Source organism: Penicillium psychrofluorescens (genome assembly GCF_964197705.1).
Source record: "Penicillium psychrofluorescens genome assembly, chromosome: 2".
Classification (NCBI taxonomy): Eukaryota; Fungi; Ascomycota; class Eurotiomycetes; order Eurotiales; family Aspergillaceae; genus Penicillium; species Penicillium psychrofluorescens.
Window position 1 is genome coordinate 2,185,520 of NC_133440.1, and position 12,937 is coordinate 2,198,456.

Here is a 12,937-nt window from a genome sequence, read left to right on the forward strand (position 1 = left end):
GTACTCGACTGCACCTCGGCGATATATCGCGTCCTGAGGAGGTTAGGTCACATCGTTGAGTCCCCCGATGTTCAGGTAGGCGGCGATGAAAGATTTTGGGTATGGCGGCAAGCCTGGTTTCTAGGAGGATCCTAATCAAACACGACCTTCGTCCCTTGAAACGACGCCGTGGACGCCTGCTCCTTCGCCTTCTTCTTCGCTTCCCAAGAAGGATGCAACGGCCCGCTATCCTGCGCCGCATTCTTTCCTTTACCCAAAGGCATAGTATTAGCACCCGTTTGTTCATCGCGGCGATTCTGCGGCCGTCCACCACGCCTCCCGGAACCCATAGCACCGCGCTTAACATCCCACCCATTATCTCTGTTCTTTTTCTGCTTCTTCATTTCACTCTGGACATGGTTCGCTTTTTCACCGTATTTCTTCTCCCATAGCGCGCGCCGAGCCTGCTGGCCCATCCGGTTCTTGCGCTTTGGTGGCCCTGCTGCAGCTTCGTCATCTGTTGCTTCGGATTCAGAGCCAGACCAGTATCCGCCCATCATTAGCGATGGCAGGAATGTGGTGTCTTTTGCTGGGGCTTTGGAGGATTTGGCGCTGTCCTTTGCTTTTTTTGTTGGTGGTGGTGGGGAGTCTTCTGCGGCGGAGAATGAGTGCGAGGGAGAGGGAGAGCGGGAGACTGATGAGATGGAGATGTCGTCGGCTGTTGTTGCTTGGGGGTTGTGTTGGGCTTGGAGGTCGTGGTTTGCGGAGTCTTCGTCTTCCGAGTCTGAGCCACCCACGAGGTTGTCGAATTGGGCAAAATCATCGCTTTCTGATCCTTCTGCGCCGGAGATGTCTAGATCTTCTTCCGATTGAAGAATGCGCTCAGAAGTCGGGAGAGATTTCTTTTTGATGTCGGTCTTGGTTTTCTCTTGCTCCGTTGACGATGACTCGGATTCCACTTCTTCGGGCTTCCGGCGTGCTGATTTATCCTTCTGTGCCGTATCCGTCTTGGATTTGGTGTTCTGCTGCTTTCCAGCCGGCACCTCCTCTAACTTCAGCAGTGTCCGAATTCCAGCCATGATATCCGGCATCACTTTTTGTACGGGGGTCGATTTGAACAGTCGGGCCTGGATATTCGCTTCGGCAGTGCTTTTAGGTCCCTCCGTGGCGATCTTCTTCGATTCCTGAAACTCGCCGAACGCAGATGACTCGGCAATCCGTTTTGTCTTGGAAAGCTGTTTGAATAGGTACTTCTCTGCAGTAACATGGTAGTCGAGTTCCTGTTGGCAAATAAACTCAATACTTAGCAAAGGTTCACCACATAGGTTAAAAGACAAGGTTGTCAACGTAAAACCCTGAGCAGCACCTGGAAACACACCTTCAAAGCCTTCACTTCCTCCGCCAACCGTGACAACGTCGTGGAAGCATTCTCCTGCGACTTTGCCGTCTTCTCACGCCGGCTCAGTTTCTGTCGCTCGAAACCACGCGCTACCTTCAAGCCGCGGGTGATAATCTGGACGCCGAGGTCGAACTTGTGTGTCAGTCGTACGGCCTGCATGGAGAGTTTGCGGGTGTCGCTGGACCGCGCGGGGCCGTTGAGCTCGGAGAGCTTGCGTTTCGGCATGGTGGATGTTATTAGATCGCACGAGTAAATAATCCGATATATTCAAATACTGCGATTGAGAGGAGGGTGAGAGTGGTTGTTGCGGTGGTTTTGGTTGAGTTGAAGAAAGAAGGTGCCGGGTAACTTTTTTTTTTTTGGGTCGGGGCGAATCATGTGCCAAGACCGATGAGAGTAGCAGTCCCGACACACCAGATGCGACACTTATGATGACTCTTTAATGGGCTAGATTTAGGTGAATTGTCTTGTTGGTAATGATAGTGGAAATTCACAAAAAGAACTACGAAATCTACAGCATTGCGAACCTCTGGAGTTGGAGACCACGTTCGTGGAATGACCGTCGATTTAACGCAGACTGGTATGTACATACAAATATGGCAAGGAAAGTAATACGCATACACTGCCTTTCTATTTCTTTTCTTCCTCCTTCTTCTCCTCGGGTTTCGGGGTCGGAAGATTGAACTATAGGTCCGGTGAGTTAGCGATGATTCCCCACGTCAGAACGGGATTTTACATACCGACTCGGGCGTCCGGCTTTGACCGGCGCCAACAGGCTCCCATGCAGTGCTGCCACTCTCAAAGTTGCGGAAGGCCTGGGTGAGCTCGAGCGGCTCGATGACAATGCGCTTCTTCTCCTCGTCATACCGCAGCTCGGTGTATCCCGTCAACGGGAAATCCTTGCGCAGCGGGTGACCGTCAAAGCCGTAGTCGGTCATAATGCGGCGCAGATCGGGGTGGCCCGAGAAGAAGACACCGAACATGTCGTACACCTCACGCTCGTACCAGAGAGCACCCTCAAACAGGCTTGTCACACTGGGCACCGGGGTGGCCTCGTCGGCGTAGGTCTTAACGCGGATGCGGGAGTTATAGCGGACACTAAGCATGTTGTATACCACCTCGAAGCGCTGGTCGCGGGTCGGAAAATCCACGCCGGTGATGTCGGAGATCTGGGTGAACTCGGCGGCTGTGTGGTTCTTCAGGAAGCTCATGACGGGAAGAATACCCGCTGGGGCGGTGTACACAGTGAGCTCATCCTTCCAGACAGTGAATTGCTGGATGTATTTTGGGAGACAGGACATGACATATTGTCCATATTTGTGCAGGCTGTCGGCCTTGTCCTGGTACTTGTCCGTGGGGTTGATGACCGGGGCGCGCAGGGGTCCCTGGGCTGGAAGACAAAGAAAAGTCAGTTCAATTGAATGGGAAAATGGCGATTGAAGTTATCCACATACGCGGACGCTGGGCCTGCCGCATGTTCTCAGGCTCCGGTGTGCCCGGCGCAGTCGACGCCTTAGGAGCGTGGTGCAGGGAAGACGAGGAAAAGGCACGGCCGGCCATTGAGGATCTCGAGGCCGAAGCCACCGAGCGGCCGGTGCTCAATCGTATCAAAGAGCGTGCAGAAGCCATGGTGGCGGGAGGGCAATGGCAGGTGCGGTCGCAACTGGAAGGGAAAGGGCACGAGTTGTGATGGGAGTTGAGTCGAGTTCAGTTGGGCGATGTGGTCACGTGCGGAGCTGACATAACCCGTCGGACCTAACGCGATCGGGCAATGCCAGCAAAATGCAGCCGCGCTTCTTTTCCTTCCCTTTCTTCTCTCCTTCGCCGCTCAACCTCCTTCCCCATCATCTCTCGCCTGTCTCGCGCGTCCTTCCTTCCACCTACTCTCCTCCCTCTCTCACTTCCCTTTCTTTCTCTTCTTTTCACCCATCGTCTCCAGGCGAGCGCGTTTTTTCTCTCCTCCTCGTCTTTCACCCGTCTGTTCGACGGTTGATCTCTGTTTCGCCTTTCGCTCTATCACAGATCTCCCGTGATCATGTCTAGTCGCCAACAGATCGACTCAGTCATCGACGACGATGATGAGTTCTGGTACGTTTTACCTTGGGTTTCAGAACATGCGACTGTGGCACTGACATCCCGCTAGCCCCCTTTGCATCGAAGAGTTCGATCTCTCGGACAAGAACTTCAAGCCCTGTCCCTGTGGGTATCAGGTACGTTCTATGACACCCCCTGAGCATGCGCCAGTCCTTCTGCAGGAACCTGGCGTTCGTTTTCCTTCGTGCAACCGCTGATACCCTGCTCTCTATAGATTTGCCAATTCTGCTACAACAATATCAAAACCCACAGCGAGGAAGGTCGATGCCCGAACTGCCGACGTTCTTACGACGACAGTACGATCGAGTACAAGGTTCCAAATGCGGATGAGTGAGTTTCTCCCCCGGCATCCCTGCCCTTATCATTCTGCTCACATCCTCTTTTCGCATCAGGTTCAAAGCAGACTTGGCTTTGAAACACCGCAAGGCCGCGGCGGCAAAGAAGAAGGAGGCAGAGAAACGAGAAATCGAGGCTTCCAGCCGAAAGAACTTGGCTGGGGTTCGCGTTGTCCAGAAAAACCTGGTCTACGTGATCGGCCTCAACCCGACGATACGCGACGAAAGCCAGCTTCTCCAAACTCTTCGTGGAAGGGATTACTTTGGACAATATGGGGATATCGAAAAGATCGTGGTCAGCAAAGCGAAGCCTGGCGGCAACCCCAACCAGGGTATCGGTGTCTACGTTACGTTCTCGCGGAAGCTCGATGCCGCTACATGCATCGCTGCCGTGGATGGATCGGCGAACGGTGATCGGGTACTGAGGTAAGATAATGTGCTGTCCGAAAATGACTGTCAACCTGTGCTAACATTGTTCGACGCTAACAGGGCTCAATACGGAACGACCAAGTATTGCTCGTCTTTTCTTCGCAATGAGCAGTGCAATAATCGCAACTGCACATTCTTGCATGAGACCGGAGAGGACAGTGATAGCTACAGTCGTCAGGATCTTTCGTCGATGAACACATTGTCCAGCCAACGCCCATCGCATCCCAGTGCTCGTGCCACCCAACCCATCTCCAATCCCATACGCCGTCAGCCGAGTAAAGACGACTCCATCAGTGGCCGTCCCGGTGTTCTAGATGGACCGGCCTTGCCCTCATCCGCAAGCTGGGCGAACACCAACGCTCCCATCAGTCGGACGAGGCGAGCCAGTCTTACCGGGAGCCAGGCTTCCCAGAGCCCACGACCCGTAAGCGCCACAATCGCGACCTCTACTGAAGATCACAAGCGCAGTGAGAAACCTTCGCCGGTTATTCAGGAGGCTCAACGGCCATCGCTGCCCCCCACTCGATCGTCGACAACCGCGTCTCGCCAAGGTCCTATCAAAGCGGAAACACCTTTTGACAGTCTGTTGAAAGCAGTGACGTCTCCCGACTTCAAGTTTGTTTTCTCAGCCTCCGAGTTGTCGCCAGATGAAGCTGCCATGATCTTGAACTACCCGTCTTTCATTGATCCGTACGGGGGTGTGAAGAGAAGGGCAATGCGCGAGAAGGTTGAGCAAGAACGGGTCAAGCGTGAGCATGAGCTTCTTCAGTCTACCACTGAAGATGAGGGGCCCGAAGCCGGTAGCCTGCAACTGGGTGGAGAACCAGAAGAGGCCAATGTACCCCGAGGTCGTCAAAGCCGTGAATCTCACGGAGCTATTCAACCACCTTCCCAGCAAGGCACTGCAGACAACTCTACTGTCGGCTCCCCTGTTTCTGCTACGAGCCACCAGTTCCAAGGTTTGAATCTTGCAGGCCGCAGCTTAACCCCCCTCCAGCAACAGCAATTGATGCTACTGAAATCTGCGAGCAACCAGCAGGCTGGTCTAGCTGATCCCTTGAGCTCTGCTGCCTTGGATCAAGCTGCTCAGGTTCGTCAAAGTCTCCTACATAGTCAGATGGCACAGTTCAATGCCTTACAGGCGCAGAATCGGCAGTCGTCCCGTTTCGCCTTTGCCAACGAGGCCGGTTCGAAGAACGTCCCCAATCCGCGATTGTTGGGTCAGATGCAATCCGGAACCCCAAACCCCCTGTCCGCTCCCAGTCCCCAACAGGCTCTTGCAAGCGGTTTCTACGCAAGTGGTGCTCAAGGTCCCCCTCCAGGTTTGAAGACAGCGGGTACGCCCCCCATTAGCGGAGGTGGGATGTTTGCACAAGGACATGGTTTCACGTCAAACAACAACCTTGGACTCGGATCGAACATCGGAAAGCAAGAAGCGACACCGGAATTGATGCGCGAGTTGTTGCGTGGCCGAGGTGGCACGAATGTGGGTGGCTTGCAAGGCCAGGAAAATACTAAGCGTGAGTCCCTGTTTCCTTTTCTCCAACAGCACAATACCCCACCTCCCATGACTCCTACAAATGGCCTTCTCGCCTCTTTCTACGGGTCCCAGATGGGAGCATATCCTGAATCTGGTGGCCCACAGAAGCAGAAGAAGAAGGGGAAGAAGCACAGACATGCTAACACTTCCTCCGGTGGAGGTGGTGTAGTAGATCTTGCGGACCCGAGCATTTTGCAAGCGAGAATGCATCAGGTCGGCGCGAACGCTGGTGCTGGGCAAGCGTTGTACGGGAGTCAAGGCCAAGGTGGGTACAATCCTTCGATGGTATATGGCAGCGGAATCGGTCGCTATTGAAGGTCGCGATCATCACTCCCCAACTTTCTGCGTTCTTGCATCTTTCTATTTCTTTGCCTTTCGTTGGTTCATGATTTTCTTTGGTCCTTTTCCCTATTGTTTTACCGGGTCTGTATCCCTTGATGACATGATATCATTTCTTCCCCCATGGTGTCTGGTTTGCATTTCGATTTGTTTCGTTTGTTTTTTTTTTTTCCTTTTTTTTCTTCTTCTCTCACGAGGCAGACGGCTCTAAACGAGCTAGCCTTGTCTTTGGCGTCTGGCAATGGGCCTTGATTGTTTTCCTGTTTTGCTTTATTCCTGTACTTGTCTGGTTCAAGGTTTCCTTCCATTTCATGGACATATTCGCATGTCTTCTGGGTCACCCTTCCCGTTCGGTGGCTCTCGTTCATCCCTTTTAATCATTTTGCATTCGGGCTTCGATCTGCTATTTGTGGCGTCTTGATGATTGCCCAGATGGCCCGATCATGGATTAATGTACGTTAAGACCTCCCTGCCCTGTCTTTTCAAACCAAAGCAGGACGCTATTGAAAAAAATTTGTCTCACACCCGCGGTTTGCATAGATATCCAGCCCTCTTCTGTACCTGACCCTGATCGAGCGGGACCCATCGTGTAATCACCATTGTTTGCTGTTCTGTATCCCCGATTAGTCGTCGCTGCCTGTCATCGATCGCCTAGTTGTCTTGACCGTGAGATTCCGTCGCCTTCTGTTGACCTCTGCCAATACCATTTTGGGGAAACCTTTCACTCATCGAATCACTGGATTTGAGTGCGAAGAACCAACGCTGACTAGGGTCTTCTAGTGGATGAGGAGTTTCCTCCGCTCGGTATGCAGTCGAAAGAACGCCAGCCTGTCGACAGTTTTGGCTTTCTCAAATCCAGCGACTCGTCCATGCGCGCCGGAACCCCAAATCTACCCCCTGGTCTGCCGGTACCCCACGCTCATCCCGGACCGGGTACCTTTCAGGACCACCTGACTGCTTCGAATCGTTCATCCCCTGCTCCCATGCCGCCCCCTGGCCTGGGTGGAGAATTTTCCTCTGGATTTGGTACCCCGAAAAATGACGACGCATTGTCACGCCCTTCAACCCCTCCCATCGGTGTTAATACAACACGTCCTTCTAGTCATGTCAAAGATGCATCTCAGATATCGTTTGGTTCGCCCGTGCCGAAGTCTGCCACCAAGACTGGAGGCCGCCTCAAGGACGACTTTTCAATCGCCCCTGGCAAGAATGATTCCGGTGTTAGACTTGGCTCTGAGGCGAACTTGTCGCCCCTCAAAAAGCTGAGCCCGATTAAGCTTAATACGTCAGTTGGTGCTGTCCAGCCTCAAGAAATTGATCCTGCCAAGAATGAGCCGGTTCCTGCTCAAGGCTCTGCAATTGGATCGCGCCCGAATACGCCACTTACTACTGCATCGCGAATCTCTGACTCTTCGGGTTCTCGTCAACCTCGTGTTCTGCGTGTGGTGGACACTCCAAAGGCTGAACCTCCACCTGTCCCGACTGCTCCATCTGTCGCATCATTTGCGGGAACGGGTGGCGCAAGATCCCGCAAACAAAGCATCTCATCCAACAGTCGTTCGGATACTCCGATTGAATTTGGGTCAGAGGCTGACTTTTATGCGTCCGGTTCTGTGTCTCGCGCCAGCTCGCCTCCTGCTTCTAGCCGTATTGGCTCTGCTCCAGTTCGGGCCGTTACCAAGAGCCAAGCCAAGAAGGAGCGGCGACAGAAGGCCAAAGAAGCAGAGGCAAAGAAGGTCGAGATCGTTCCTGCAGTTGAAGAATCTGTGCAAGCTCCAATTCTTGGAAGAAAGCGCAAAACCAAGAAGCCTGCCAGCAATATTGTTGAGGCGGGTGGTGTAGCTGCCGACGCTGTGCCAGAGAGTGTGACTGCAGCCAAGCCAGACAAGTCTTCCCCGAAGAAGAAGGATCAACCCAAATCTGATTTTGCCAAGAACGCGAAAGGAAAGGAAGAACTGACCCGAGAGACAAAGACCCCTACAATGCCAGAGCAGCCCGTCGAGCAAAGGGCTCCTGTGGAGGAGTGGCGCTCACACAATACCGTGGAACAGTTGATGAAGGATTCTGAAGCCACTGGGATTTCTATAAGAGATCTTTTCCTGGAACGAACGAAGCCACTTCATGAACTGCTTGCTGCTATGCACCGGTCCGGGGAACTGAATCTCCATACTTCTTCGCTGTTCAGCCCCGCGAATCTCTGTCAGCGTGTCGACATGAAGTGCACTGCCGGTGACTATGACCTGCTCAGGCATCCCATTGAGTTGACCGAGGATTATCGGAAGACCTTGTTACGCGGGGAGTTTGTTCGCATTGGCACCGAGACCAAGAATCGATGTCTGATCACCCCGCGTGGCTGCGTGATCCCCCATCTATCGACTGAGGAGGAGGATAAGTACATTGAGCTGGAGAAGAGAATGAACGATGTCGTGGATCCTACCTTGGATGGGCCCGATCCCAGCAACCGCAGTGGTGGTCTAGAAGCGCTTTTCGCGACTCCCGAGAAATTTAACATTTGCTGGGTGGACGACACGTCAAACAGACTGGGTGTTACGTCCCCGAACGCAGCGCTGGTTGCGGCTGAATCGTCCGAATCCGCCTCCACGGTGCCGCCGAATGTGCTGTCCGCCATGGACGCCGACACAACCCGCACTCATAATTGGGCAGTCGCCAACACTGCCGAGCTGGTCAACTCGACCCCCGCTGCCGTGCGATCCTTCGCCGCAGCCACCGCCAAGCACCTCCTCGGCGGAGCCATCGCGTCTGGAAACAACCCCGACTTGGAAGAACTTGCGGCCCTGACGGATGATGAACTGAAAGCATTCGCAGGCAAGTCGCAGAAAGACCTAGAAGGAACCCGCAAGGAGGTGGATTCGCTGGACAAGAAATTTTCCGCTCTTCTTCGGCGGAACAAAAAGCTCGCGCAGCAGGCGCTGGCCATCGGATCCAACGATGAGTAAATGATTGGCGCAGTACAACACCACTGTCATCGCTGTCTATTTTGACTGCCCAGTCGTGTCAAGCGCAACGCTATCACCGAACTTTTATTGATGGCTCTGTATGATACTCGCACTTGTACTATTATTAGCGTGAATGTCTATGTCCACTAAACAATATGTCCGGAATGCTGTAGATGTCCATTTTAATGTAGTACGATGAAACTGTCCACGTAGCGTGTTTCCAGATTTTGCTTCGGCAGATTTGGCAAGCTATATCCCTGTCTGAGAGTTAGGGTGAGCCTGAGAACTGTAGTGAACAGAATGTGACCCGGCTTTCCAACAAGTAGATTGTGCTTCAATCCAAGGCAATCTACACAATGTCGATGATGCCTGAGGCCTCAGGGTTGGGGTTGCCTTCCAGGGTTGGTTAGAGCGTGGGGGTAGAAACATGGTCAACTCCGCACTGTCGGACAATCCCATCCGGACACACCATGAGACATTCAGAGGGCCACCAAACTTCAGCGCGCCGGGGATCTCGCTCTGTCGCCGGTTGCCTCACCTGTCGCCGGCGCAGAGTCAAGTGCAATTCACGTTCCACCCCCTGTGACGCTTGTCGCCGCCTGCGGCTATCCTGCGTCTCTTCTTTTCATCAGAATTTCAGATCATGGTCCACGTCTCAGCAGAGACAGGATGATACTTCGGAATTTGAGGTTTCCAGTCCGTTCACTTCATGCAATAGGCAGACGCCGGGTTATGGAGTTCAATCACCTCTGCAAGCAAATTCCGTCGGCGAGACACCTTCGGGCTCCATGTTCGATGAACTCTTCGATAACTTCCGAATAGACATGGGAGCATCCGGCTTGGATGCATACATTGCCCCAGACAACTTCAACAGACGCACTGACCTTATTACAACTGCTCGGCAACGACAGGGTGCTGACACTATTCCAATGGACCCGTTCGCCGCTTATCAAGCCTTGTTTCCGCCGTCCATATTGCACTCTCCACAATCAAATACTGAGGACAACTTTACTCCAGGTCCTCCAACTAGTTCAACAGACCCAGCTTGGGATGTTGTGGTCTGGAGTCAGTACATGAATCGGGTCCCGGAGTGGCTTTCGACCAAAAGCTCTATCTGGAGCTGTTACCACTATCTCATCAACTTGGCGCAAGCAATTCCCAACTCGCCACTGTTCCACGGCATCCTTAGCTGGACATATGCATATCTCTTTCGTTTAGGACTTTACTCGGAATCATCCCGAGTAACTCATTACACTACTGCATCGCAATTCGTTCGATTACTGTCCGATGAGCTCAGTGATCGGTCTTCGGCCACATCTCCAGCTTCCTTTCCGATTGATTCGTCTGAGAAACTCTCTCAGTATATTTCGACCACATTTTTCCTATGTCATCACGATCTCATCGTGGGTGATTTCAATTCATTTATCGCCCGAATAAATGAAACTAAGGTCACATTTCGCCGGCACTGGAAACATAATACTATGCCTGGGATAATCGAGTCTCGGATCGTTATCTGGCTTGCTTTTATGGAGCTACGCTTTCTCTTTCTGGGTGGAAGTGTCGACCCTGCCGACCATGAGCAGCAAGACCTGATGGGGCTGCTGGTTGAATTGAACGCCCTTTCAACTCTACGGGGACCTCGGAAGCAGCAGTCCTATCTCCGGGAATGTTTTGGAAATGGTCTCCCCAACGAAGAAAATGACCAGGAACTGGGGAAGGAACGGTGTCGCGAAAAGTTCGATGTGATTTTCTCTTACCTCAGTAAACTTCGATCTTTTGAGGTTTGGGAAAGTGAGAAACAGCCATCCAGTAGTAACGCCGAGCCCTTATTGAAGGAACTGCGAGAGGCGAAAATCGATGCTTTACGTGCTGATTTAGCGAGGATCCATGCAGTGAGTGACCTCAAGTTGCTTCTTTTCTTTACTTTCTCTATCATAAGCGCTAACTTAGTCTTGTTCAGGAGTGTGAACTTGCCTTTCCTTCGCATATGCTGGGCTCAAAATGGGCCCAAAATGTTGACACAAGTACTTTTCACATCATGACCGTCCGCGCACTTTGCCTATGCTCTACAATAATGCTCAACCGAGTCATCAACCCAAGTGTTCGAACAGATCCAGACGCCCAAGCCGCGGCTCGAGAACTTGTCCGTCTCTGCAGGGTTTTCCGAAAATCCAAGTCCCTTGAATCACCTCGCTCTGTTATTTGGCCTCTGCCCTTATTTATCGCTGGAATCGAAATTGACGATGAGGTCTATCAAGACTGGATTCTTGATTATATGAAAGATCTCAATCAATGGGGTCTCCATGTGGTCAAAAGCAGAGAGTTACTGAAACGGATTATCCAATGGCAGGATAGCAATGGAAGCAGGGCAAGTATGAAAGATCTTTTTGAATCGTGATTATATCAATATCATTCTATGGATGATGCAAAAGACACTCAACAACCAACATTTCCCATCTAAGGTCACATCATGGGACTTCTCGACGCTCCTTGCATTCACTGCCATTCTTCTCGGGCGCAGTATTCTCCAGCGAGACCGGCCCTTCAAGCTGGAAAGTTTTGAAAACACCCTGGCATGGAGGTCCTTTGCAGGTCGTGACTGTCCTTTGAGAAAGATTATAGATCACGCAGGCCACTGTGGCAGTCGACCCTCGGAACGGGTATCCAGGCAGACCTCCAATGACTTTATCAAGTGGGTTCTTATCCGGGTGACAGCACAAGGCTTCAGGATAGCTCAGATGATCCGAGAAAGCCTTGATCAGCTGTTCGTTGTTGACGAGGCCGTTCTTGTATGGCCGGATGCCCTGTTCGAATCGCTGGCGTCGAAACCAGCTACTTCCACCCGGGTACCGATCTTTCACATCCTGGCGCGCCAGAAAAGAAGTTTCCGTGAAGTGGTTTGTGTGAACGAGGTAACTGTCGTCAATGTCACAGTAGACCTTGTGGATTCGGCTAGGAGTTATCTCCAGGCAGATACCAAACCCTTCGGCGGTGGCCAGGGTGAGGTTATTCGAGACATGGCGCGGGAAATTCTCAAGTAGCGTGAACGCCTCAGATAAATGGCTGCACTCGAGAATCATGCGTCGAAGCAAAGACATTGGCATCACCGGCTTCTTTGATTTGGGGCTGGGCGCATAGTCCTCGGTAGACATGAGTGAGTTGGCCGTCACGGCGATTCCCAATGAGTTCATCCCGGAACGACCCAGTTGTCCGGCTTCCGTGACGAGAAACATGGACGGCTTCGCCTCGGACGGGTCTGGATGCACTTCGAGGTAGATGATGCAGTCCGTCAACCAGAGCCGCGCGGACATGTCCCAGTTCTGGCAGTTCAGGACATCTCCGCTCTGCGTGGTCTCCTTGAGAAAGAATGCGCTCGTGCATTCGTTTGCTTGGTCGTCTTCAGGGTTATCCACTCGTGCCAGGTCATACCGAGCATTCAGCAGAACGATGTCTTCCAGCGACACGCCAGCACCATCGGCAATACCTCTCATCTCCTCGAGGGCCGCAGGATAGTGCGCGGAGATGTTGGGAATATACACATCCTTGATGAGCTTTTCCATCAATGCACTAGTGATGTTTATTAGAACAGCGTGCAATGAGTGCTTGTCAGATTCCTTACTGTTCGGTCAGCTTCCCGGGCCGTTTGTAGTATTCCACATTGGCCTTGACCTTGTCGGCGGCTTGCTGGCCGTGAGAGTAGCCACGTTCGTATGGTAGGCCTCGAACGACCACATGTTGGTAGGAAGAAGAATCGATTGCGGCCCTCATGATGACTTGGTTTGCTGCCGCAGATTGGAGCTCGCTCAAGTTATTTTTTTACTAATAGTGGACATTCCGGAAGCGTGCTCTTATATCCACGGCAATT

The 12,937-nt window shown here is 52.4% G+C and overlaps 4 protein-coding genes across 4 annotated transcripts; 1 reads left to right on the plus strand and 3 right to left on the minus strand.

The window, feature by feature from the left end:
* Window positions 1-131: 131 nt before the first annotated feature.
* Window positions 132-1,603, minus strand: PFLUO_LOCUS3017 (uncharacterized protein; the record flags this gene model as incomplete). Its single annotated transcript, XM_073780217.1, has 2 exons — window positions 132-1,259; window positions 1,358-1,603. 2 exons carry the CDS (start codon window positions 1,601-1,603, stop codon window positions 132-134), a joined length of 1,374 nt encoding a protein of 457 aa, XP_073637095.1.
* Window positions 1,604-2,008: 405 nt separating this feature from the next.
* On the minus strand, window positions 2,009-3,007 carry PFLUO_LOCUS3018 (mitochondrial; the record flags this gene model as incomplete). Its single annotated transcript, XM_073780218.1, has 3 exons — window positions 2,009-2,062; window positions 2,119-2,768; window positions 2,833-3,007. 3 exons carry the CDS (start codon window positions 3,005-3,007, stop codon window positions 2,009-2,011), a joined length of 879 nt encoding a protein of 292 aa, XP_073637096.1.
* A 406-nt stretch (window positions 3,008-3,413) lies between these two features.
* On the plus strand, window positions 3,414-9,072 carry PFLUO_LOCUS3019 (transcriptional repressor proteinral negative regulator of transcription subunit 4; the record flags this gene model as incomplete). The annotated part of the gene is made up of 6 exons (XM_073780219.1): window positions 3,414-3,466; window positions 3,522-3,588; window positions 3,687-3,802; window positions 3,865-4,233; window positions 4,297-6,041; window positions 6,896-9,072. 6 exons carry the CDS (start codon window positions 3,414-3,416, stop codon window positions 9,070-9,072), a joined length of 4,527 nt encoding a protein of 1,508 aa, XP_073637097.1.
* A 2,468-nt stretch (window positions 9,073-11,540) lies between these two features.
* On the minus strand, window positions 11,541-12,840 carry PFLUO_LOCUS3020 (uncharacterized protein; the record flags this gene model as incomplete). Its single annotated transcript, XM_073780220.1, has 2 exons — window positions 11,541-12,639; window positions 12,692-12,840. 2 exons carry the CDS (start codon window positions 12,838-12,840, stop codon window positions 11,541-11,543), a joined length of 1,248 nt encoding a protein of 415 aa, XP_073637098.1.
* Window positions 12,841-12,937: the final 97 nt, after the last annotated feature.